The sequence below is a fragment of the Babylonia areolata genome, chromosome 18 (assembly GCF_041734735.1).
Source record: "Babylonia areolata isolate BAREFJ2019XMU chromosome 18, ASM4173473v1, whole genome shotgun sequence".
Lineage (NCBI taxonomy): Eukaryota > Metazoa > Mollusca > Gastropoda > Neogastropoda > Buccinidae > Babylonia > Babylonia areolata.
The window spans coordinates 74,298,051-74,308,673 of NC_134893.1; the positions used below are offsets into that span (position 1 = coordinate 74,298,051).

The window sequence follows — 10,623 nt, forward strand, 5'->3', positions numbered from 1 at the left end:
CACACATGACATTGCTTAATATAGTGTTGTGTTACAGAAGACATTGCTGTACAATAGTGTTGTGTTACAGAGGACATTGTTGTGTTACAGAGGACATGGCTGTACTATTGTGTTGTGTTACAGATGACATTGCTGTACTATAGTGTTGTGTCACACAGGACATTGCTGTACTATAGTGTTGTGTTACACAGGACATTGCTGTACTATAGTGTTGTGTTACACAGGACACTGACGTACTGTAGTATTGTGTTACAGAGGACATTGCTGTACTACAGTGTTGTGTTACCCAGGACATTGCTGTACTATATTGTTACACAGGACATCACTGAACTGTAGTGTTGTGTTACAGAGGACATTGTTGTACTCTAATGGTGTGTTACAAAGGACATTGTTGTGTTACAGAGTACATTGCTGTACTATAATGTTGTGTTACAGAGGACATTGTTGTGCTACAGAGGACATTGTTGTACTCTAATGGTGTGTTATAAAGGACATTGTTCTGTTACAGAGGACATTGCTGTACTATAATGTTGTGTTACAGAGGACATTACTGTACTATAGTGTTGTGTTACACAGGACATTGCTGTACTGTGTGGTTCATCCGTCGGGATCGACGAGGACCATCTAGTCATCCTGGGGGTGGGTGGGTTGGGCTCTGTGGGTGCGCAGATGATTGGTCAGGCCAATCCTTGCCTGGAAGGTTCTGATGCAGTGTGGACAGGGGATGGTGGTGGCTGTCGGTGACTTGCTGGCACTGCTTTTCCTGGCCTGTCTGCGTTGCTCTGCTGCAGCGATTCTCTTGGCCTCACAGGATTTGGCGCCTTTGTGGACAGCTGAACGCCACTTTGGTCTGTCCATTGCATTCAGCTCCCATGCGTCGTGGCTGATGTTGAAGGCCTTCAGAGAAGCTTTCAGAGTGTTTTGAAGCGCTTCTTTTGGCCTCCATGGGAGCGCTTGCCATGTTGGAGTTCGCCGTACAGCAGTTTCTTGGGGAGCCGGTGGTCTGGCATGCGAACTACATGGCCTGCCCAGCGCAGCTGGGCCTGCATCAAGATGGTGTAGATGCTGGGCAAGTTTGCACGAGTGCGCACCTCTGTGTCAGGGATCTTCTCTTGCCACTTTATGCTGAGAAGTTTTCTGAGGCTGGTGGTGTGGAAGTGGTTCAGCTTTTTGGCGTGGCGTTTGTAGACCGTCCATGATTCACATCCATAGAGCAGTGTGGTGAGAACTATGGCCTTGTATACTTTGAGCTTCGTCGCCAGGGTGATGCCTCTCCTTTTCCAAATGTTCTTATGGAGTCTGCTGAAGGCAGCGCTGGCTTTGGCGAGTCTGGCATTCACCTCGTCGTCGATGACAACTGTGCGAGAGAGTGTACTGCTCAGGTATGTCCACCGCGTTCAGTCATTGCCCATTGATGAAGAGTTTCAGTTTCAGTAGCTCAAGGAGGCGTCACTGCGTTCGGACAAATCCATATACACTACACCACATCTGCCTAGCAGATGCCTGACCAGCAAGCAGCGTAACCCAACGCGCTTAATCAGGCCTTGGGGAAAAAAAAGAAAAAAAAAAGGTGAATAAATAATAGATAAATATATAAAAAAAACCCACCCTACTACCACTACTAACAATATGTATAAGGAGCAAAAACTTGTTGAAGTCAACAATAAGCGTACATAAAAAAGTAAATAAATAAATAAATAATAATTATAATATAAAAAAGGTAGTAATAATAATGATAATAATAATAAATAAATAAATAAATAAAACAACAATGATGATAAATAAGCAAATAAATATAAAACATGAAGACACACATTCACACATACACCCACACATGCATAACAGATATACACCAAACATGCAGTTTCACAGATATGAAAGCACAGTCAAATACACATAAACGTACATGAGCCCCAACACACACACACACACACACACACACACATTACCCTGCACCTCCTCTACCCCTCTCCTCCACACACTCATTTCTAGGCTACGTATCGCAGCTTCCACGGCACACACACACACACACACACACACACACACACACACACACACAGATGAACACTTACTTGTACAAGCACACACACATACACCCATATCCCCCACCCCCAACCCCACACACATATATACAAAGATATATATATATACACACCCGCATGTTCCAATATCCCGTTGCTCCCACATTGATGAAGATGTTTGGTTCAACATAAGGCTTTCCTGGAGCTGGCTGGTGCATCACCTCAGTCTTCTTTGTGCTGATTGTGAGGCCAAAGTTGTCACAGGCAGCAGAGAACTTGTCGACGCTGTGTTGCATGTCAGCTTCAGAGGCAGCGTTGAGAGCGCAGTCATCAGCAAACAGGAAGTCGTTGACGGTGTCTGTCCTCACCTTGGTTTTTGCTTGAAGCCTCCTGAGGTTGAAGAGTGAGCCATCTGTGCGGTACCTGATGCCAATGCCTACGTCAGCGTCTCTGAAGGCATCTGTTAGCATGGCTGAAAACATGAGACTGAACAGAGTGGGGGCAAGAACACACCCTTGCTTGACTCCGTTGGAGACAGGGAATGGTTCTTAAGTCTCTCCGTTGTCTTGGACTCGGGCCAGCATCCCATCGTGTAGTTGCCGTATGATGGTGATGAACTTTCTGGGACATCCGTACTTTGCCATGATTCTCCAAAGGCCATCTCTGCTAACAGTATCAAATGCCTTGGTCAGATCGACATAGGTGGAGTAAAGGTCGGCGTTCTGTTCCTGACACTTCTCCTGGAGCTGCCTGGCAGCAAACACCATGTCGATAGTCCCGCGTTCTTTCCAGAAGCCACACTGGCTCTCTGGTAGGAGACCTTGCTCAAGGTGCGCTATGAGACGGTTGAGTAGCACTCTGGCCAGAGTCTTGCCTGCGACGGACAGCAGGGATATTCCACGATGGTTGTCACAGGCCTGACGATTTCCTTTGCGCTTGTACAGGTGTATGTTGGAAGCGTCTTTGAAGTCCTGTGGAACTGCCTCATGCTGCCAGATGAGCTGGAACAGCTGATGAAGCTTCTCAGTCAGCGCCGTACCACCTTCTTTGTAGACCTCAGCTGGAATGGAGTCTGAGCCAGGGGCTTTGCCATTGGATAGCAGACGGATAGCTTTCTGGGTCTCCTCCAAAGTTGGAATGGCATCCAACGACTCCTTGACTGGCACCTGGGGGAGTCGGTCGATGGCTTCATCATTGATGGTGGAAGGGCAGTTCAGTATGCTGTCAAAGTGTTCAGCCCATCTCTCAAGGATCCCGTCCTTGTCAGTGATCAGGGTAGAACCATCAGCACTGAGGAGTGGAGCAGATCCGGAGGTGGTGGGACCGTAGACTTCTTTCAGGCTGTTATAGAAGTTCTTCATGTCGTTCCTGTCTGCAAAGCCCTGGATCTCATCAGCTTTGTTGCTCAACCAGGAATCCTGCATCTGCCGCAGCTTCAGCTGGATGGTGCTGCGCGCACTCTTCAGTATGTCTTTCTTTGACTGTGACTTGGGATCTTCAATGTGGGCTCTGTAGGCTTGGTGTTTGTCTTCTAGCAGCTGCTTGATCTCAGTGCAGTTCTCATCAAACCAGTCTTTGTGCTTCCTGGCAGAAGGCCCCAGGCACTCCATGGCAGTGTTGTACACCATCTCATGCAGTGCGCCCCATGCTGCCTCCACATTCTGGTTGTCCAGCACAGTGGACTCGAGGCGTTCCTCCAGGGTGTCAGCAAAGCTCTGCTTGATGTTGCCTAGCTCCAGCTTGTTGACATTCAGGCGTTTGGGTGCTTTCATGCCCTGAGGCCGTCTCTTGGGTTGGATGCGGAGGTTGAGCGTGGAGACGATAAGGTGGTGGTCTGTCCAGCACTCGGCGCCGCACATGGCCCTCGTGACTCGTACGCCCTGCCTGTCCCTCTTCCTGACGATGACAAAGTCGATGAGATGCCAATGCCCAGAGCAAGGATGCATCCATGACGTCCTGTTACGGGTAGGGAGGCAGAAGATGGTGTTTGTGATAAGAAGGTCGTGCTCGGCACATGTCTGGATAAGTAGTTGGCCGTTGCTGTTACAGTTGCGAACCCCATGCTTCCCAATCACGCCTTCCCAGGAAGTGCTGTCAAGCCAACTCTCGCGTTAAAGTCACTGAGAATGATGAGCTTGTCTGCGTTGGGAACAGTGGTGATGACAGCGTTCAGGTCCTCATAGAACTTGTCTTTGATCTCATCCGGGTTGGTCATGGTGGGCGCGTAGGCGCTGACAATGGTGGTAAACTTCTTCCCGTTGCATAAAGGGAGTTTCATCGTCATCAGGTGATCGTTCACTCCTTTCGGGGGGCCAGCCAGCTTGCCAACGAGGGTTGTCTTCACTGCAAAGCCAACTCCAGCCTCACGTCTCTCCTCAGGTCCGCGACCACTCCAAAAGAAGGTGTAGCCTGCACCTCGCTCACAGAGTTCGCCTTCTTCTGCCAGTCTGGTCTCACTTAAGGCAGCGATGTCGATGTTGTACCTGGCTAGTTCACTCGCAGTGAGTGCTGTGCGTCTCTGTGGTCTGGCTGAGTCACCTCTGTCCAGAAGCGTACGCGCGTTCCATGTGGCAATGGTCAATGGGGTGCTCCTTGTTTTCTTCTTTCTTTCCTTTGTGTGTCGACCGCTTGAGTAGGGTCCCCGTCAGCCGCGGTATGCTGACTAGGGTGGTGTGGAGCAGGCAATGTTTAGGGCACCTTTTCTAGCCCCTTCCTCATGCCATGGAGGTGAGCAGTGCTGTCCTGAAGAGGGCTGCTCAGTCGCTCAGGGGGCTGCCGATCTCCACCGCTGCTCCAGTCGCTGAAAAACGACCCTATGGCCTGAGCCGCCTGTGTGCAGGTCCACAGCTATGACTGCCAGTGTACCCACACCTGTCGCTTCGTCGCTCGCCTGTCGCCACAGGGCTTGGGGAAAATGATGGTATGGGATGAAGGATGACTGATGACTTGCGCGATGACTTTATTTATAGTGAGGAGGAGTTGCGCACTGTCGACCTCACTCTCTTGTCCGAGACCGTCTGTATCCAGTGGCAAGAAGAGGTCAAGACGACTGGAGATGGAAACGGATGCAGTGGATGACCAGGATGTCCTATGTGCCTCATCCTGCCCTCAGCACTCCACAGTGCTCTGCTGCAACCGCCTTCCTCTCCGTTGAACCATGAAGGTTTCTTCCGCAGAGTCCGCCGGATTCAGTCTTCACATGCTTGGGTAGACAAGCCCTAACTCACCGTGGGTTTGAAACCCGTCAGCTACCCTCACCTAGTTTAGCCAGCCTGTCAAAGCCGTTGCCCGGGGTTTGGGCGCTGCTGCATGCTAGCAGCTTCTAGGACCCATAGGTGAGAGCTGAGTGCCGGTGGGGACCAACAGAGGATGAACCACTCCCAGAAGAGCGTGACAAGCCCCCCCTCTAGAGGTACTACCCCTCCCGTGCACCCCCTAACCCCCACATTGCTGTACTATAGTGTTACACAAGACATTGCTGAACTATAGTGTTGTGTTACAGAGGACATTTTTGTGTTACAAAGGACATTGCTGTGCTATAGTCTTGTGTTACACAGGACATTGCTGTACTATGTTGTGTTACACAGGGCATTGCTGTACTATAGTGTTGTGTTACACAGGACACTGCTGTACTATAGTGTTGTGTTACAGAGGATATTGCTGTACTATAGTGTTGTGTTACACAGGACACTGATGTACTATAGTGTTGTGTTACAGAGGATATTACTGTACTATAGTGTTGTGTTACAGAGGATATTACTGTACTATAGTGTTGTGTTACAGAGGATATTACTGTACTATAGTGTTGTGTTACGGAGGATATTGCTGTACTATAATGTTGTGTTACACAGGACACTGCTGTACTATAGTGTTGTGTTACACAGGACATTGTTATACTATAGTGTTGTGTTACAGAGGATATTGCTGTACTATAGTGTTGTGTTACACAGGACACTGATGTACTAAAGTGTTGTGTTACAGAGGATATTGCTGTACTATAGTGTTGTGTTACACAGGACACTGCTGTACTATAGTGTTGTGTTACACAGGACATTGTTATACTATAGTGTTGTGTTACAGAGGATATTGTTGTACTATAGTGTTGTGTTATAGATGATATTGCTGTACTATAGTGTTGTGTTACAGAGGATATTGCTGTACTATAGTGTTGTGTTACACAGGACACTGATGTACTATAGTGTTGTGTTACAGAGGATATTGCTGTACTGTAGTGTTGTGTTACACAGGACACTGATGTACTGTAGTGTTGTGTTACACAGGACACTGATGTACTATAGTGTTGTGTTACAGAGGATATTGCTGTAATATAGTGTTGTGTTACACAGGACACTGATGTACTATAGTGTTGTGTTACAGGGGATATTGCTGTACTATAGTGTTGTGTTACAGAGGATATTGCTGTACTATAGTGTTGTGTTACAGAGGATATTGCTGTACTATAATGTTGTGTTACAGAGGATATTGCTGTACTATAGTGTTGTGTTACAGAGGATATTGCTGTACTATAGTGTTGTGTTACACAGGACATTGTTATACTATAGTGTTGTGTTACAGAGGATATTGCTGTACTATAGTGTTGTGTTACACAGGACATTGTTATACTATAGTGTTGTGTTACAGAGGATATTGCTGTACTATAGTGTTGTGTTACAGAGGATATTGCTGTACTATAGTGTTGTGTTACACAGGACGTTGTTGTATTATAGTGTTGTGTTACAGAGGATATTGTTGTACTATTGTGTTGTGTTACAGAGGATATTGCTGTAGTGTTGTGTTACAGAGGATATTGCTGTACGGTTTGTGGAGCACAATACTGACGGCAGTGTCAAGTGGGAGGCCTATGGGAACTTCAGTCCTCTGGACGTACATCGACAGGTCAGTACTTCTGCTTTCATTGACAGGTCAGTACTACTTCTTCTGCTTTCATTGACAGGTCAGTACTACTTCTTCTGCTTTCATTGACAGGTCAGTACTACTTCTGCTTTCATCGACAGGTCAGTACTTCTGCTTTCATCGACAGGTCATTACTACTTCTGCTTTCATTGACAGGTCATTACTACTTCTTCTGCTTTCATTGACAGGTCAGTACTTTTGCTTTCATCGACAGGTCAGTACTTCTGCTTTCATCGACAGGTCAGTACTACTACTTCTGCTTTCATCGACAGGTCAGTACTTTTGCTTTCATTGACAGGTCAGTACTACTTCTTCTGCTTTCATTGACAGGTCAGTACTTCTGCTTTCATTGACAGGTCAGTACTTCTGCTTTCATTGACAGACAGGTCAGTACTTCTGCTTTCATTGACAGGTCAGCACTTTTCTTCTGCTTTCATCGACAGGTCAGTACTACTACTTCTGCTTTCATTGACAGGTTAGTACTACTTCTTCTGCTTTCATTGACAGGTCAGTACTACTTCTTCTGCTTTCATTGACAGGTCAGTACTTCTGCTTTCATTGACAGGTCAGTACTTCTTCTGGTTTCATTGACAGGTTAGTACTTCTGCTTTCATTGACAGGTCAGTACTTCTGCTTTCATTGACAGGTCAGTACTTCTTCTGGTTTCATTGACAGGTTAGTACTTCTGCTTTCATTGACAGGTCAGTACTACTTCTTCTGCTTTCATTGACAGGTCAGTACTTCTGCTTTCATTGACAGGTCAGTACTTCTACTTCTGCTTTCATTGACAGGTCAGTACTACTTCTTCTGCTTTCATTGACAGGTCAGTACTACTTCTTCTGCTTTCATTGACAGGTCAGTACTTCTGCTTTCATTGACAGGTCAGTACTACTACTTCTGCTTTCATTGACAGGTCAGTACTACTTCTTCTGCTTTCATTGACAGGTCAGTACTTCTGCTTTCATTGACAGGTCAGTACTTTCTTCTTTCATCGACAGGTCAGTACTACTTCTTCTGCTTTCATTGACAGGTCAGTACTACTTCTTTCATTGACAGGTCAGTACTTCTGCTTTCATCTACCGGTCAGTACTTCTGCTTTCATCGACAGGTCAGTACTACTTCTTCTGCTTTCATCGACAGGTCAGTACTACTTCTTCTGCTTTCATCGACAGGTCAGTACTACTTCTTCTGCTTTCATCGACAGGTCAGTACTACTTCTTTCATCGACTGGTCAGTACTTCTGCTTTCATCGACAGGTCAGTTCCCCTTATTCTGTTTTCATCGACAGGTCAGTACTACTACTTCTGCTTTCATCGACAGGTCAGTACTTCTGCTTTCATTGACAGGTCAGTACTACTTCTGCTTTCATCGACAGGTCAGTACAGGTCAGTACTACTACTTCTGCTTTCATCGACAGGTCAGTACAGGTCAGTACTACTTCTTCTGCTTTCATCGACAGGTCAGTACAGGTCAGTACTACTACTTCTGCTTTCATCGACAGGTCAGTACTACTTCTTCTGCTTTCATCGACAGGTCAGTACTTCTGCTTTCATCGACAGGTCAGTTCCCCTTATTCTGCTTTCATTGACAGGTCAGTACTTCTGCTTTCATCGACAGGTCAGTACTTCTGCTTTCATTGACAGGTCAGCACTTTTCTTCTGCTTTCATCGACAGGTCAGTACTTCTGCTTTCATTGACAGGTCAGTACTTCTTCTTCTGCTTTTCAGGTTGTTCATGCTGGCTATGTTCTTGTTTCCATAACCCACTGAGTGCTGGCATAGATTACATGATTTTTTGGTCTTTTGCATTTGTACATACATAATTGGGGTTCAGGCAGTGGCAGGTTGTATATATTTGACCTTTGGAGATCAGGAAAATCTCCTTCTGTCATCTACAAGGTGCCGATACCAGGATCAAACAACAGTGTGTGTGTGTGTGTGCAGTATGCCATTGTGTTCAAAACCCCGGCCTACTACAATGCAAACATCGACAAGGCAGTGAACGTGATGATCATGCTGCAGAGAAAGTCTGATGCGAATGTCAGCGAGGCAAAAGCCTTCACATACTACCCACAGAACAAAGGTGCATTCTCATGGTAGTTGTGGTGCTGGAATTTGTCTCTCCTGTTGCTCTCTTTAATTTTCTTTTTTTCTGTCATCTCTTCCCTTCTCTTGCCATCTTTGTATTGCACCACTGACATCGGTTAGGTGATGAATTTATTCATGGTTTGTGGAGAGAGTGTTGTGACTGCTGTGTGTATATGATGATGAATTTATTCATGGTTTGTGGAGAGAGTGTTGTGACTGCTGTGTGTATATGATGATGAATTTATTCATGGTTTGTGGAGAGAGTGTTGTGACTGCTGTGTGTATATGATGATGAATTTATTCATGGTTTGTAGAGAGAGTGTTGTGACTGCTGTGTGTATATGATGATGAATTTATTCATGGTTTGTGGAGAGAGTGTTGTGACTGCTGTGTGTATATGATGATGAATTTATTCATGGTTTGTGGAGAGAGTGTTGTGACTGCTGTGTGTATATGATGATGAATTTATTCATGGTTTGTGGAGAGAGTGTTGTGACTGCTGTGTGTATATGATGATGAATTTATTCATGGTTTGTGGAGAGAGTGTTGTGACTGCTGTGTGTATATGACTGGTGGCACAGCCATTGATAACTGAATCTGACAGAATGGTGAAGATGTGTATCTGACACTTAGGGTCTCAGCATGGTTAAGATGTGTATCTCTACACTTAAGGTCTCAGCATGGTTAAGATGTGTATCTGACACTTAGGGTCTCAGCATGGTTAAGATGTGTATCTGCACACTTAAGGTCTCAGCATGGTTAAGATGTGTATCTGCACACTTAAGGTCTCAGCATGGTTAAGATGTGTATCTGACACTTAGGGTCTCAGCATGGTTAAGATGTGTATCTGCACACTTAAGGTCTCAGCATGGTTAAGATGTGTATCTGCACACTTAAGGTCTCAGCATGGTTAAGATGTGTATCTGACACTTAGGGTCTCAGCATGGTTAAGATGTGTATCTGACACTTAAGGTCTCAGCATGGTTAAGATGTGTATCTGACACTTAAGGTCTCAGCATGGTTAAGATGTGTATCTCTAGACTTAAGGTCTCAGAATGGTTAAGATGTGTTTACACTTAAGGTATCAGCATGGTTAAGATGTGTATCTCTACACTTAAGGTCTCAGCATGGTTAAGATGTGTACTGCCAAAACAGTGTCCATGGGGGTCAGTACCAAAACAGTGTCCATGGGGGTCAGGGTTAAGATGTGTACTGCCAAAACAGTGTCCATAAGGGTCAGGGTTAAGATGTGTACTGCCAAAACAGTGTCCATGGGGGTCAGTACCAGAACAGTGTCCATGGGGGTCAGTACCAGAACAGTGTCCATGGGGGGTCAGTACCAGAACAGTGTCCATGGGGGTCAGTACCAGAACAGTGTCCATGGGGGTCAGTACCAGAACAGTGTCCATGAGGGTCAGTACCAGAACAGTGTCCATGAGGGTCCATGGGGTCAGGGTCCATGGGGGTCAAGGTCCATGAGGGTCAGTGTCCAAATCCCAGTCTGGCCCTTTCTCCCAGGTTTGACTGGAAATCAAACTGAGTGTCTGGTCATTGTCATCAGATGATAAAAAGAGATCCTGTCAAACTTGAAGCACTGGAAA

At 46.0% G+C, this 10,623-nt stretch overlaps 1 protein-coding gene across 1 annotated transcript in view; it reads left to right on the forward strand.

Moving 5' to 3' along the window:
• LOC143293093 (nuclear factor NF-kappa-B p105 subunit-like) overlaps positions 1-10,623 on the forward strand; it is a 133,886-nt gene that overhangs the window by 51,318 nt on the left and 71,945 nt on the right. Inside the window, exons 8-9 of the mRNA XM_076604001.1 lie at positions 6,823-6,917; positions 8,879-9,017. Coding sequence (XP_076460116.1) covers positions 6,823-6,917; positions 8,879-9,017 — 234 coding nt within the window. The remainder of the gene's footprint in view (positions 1-6,822; positions 6,918-8,878; positions 9,018-10,623) is intronic.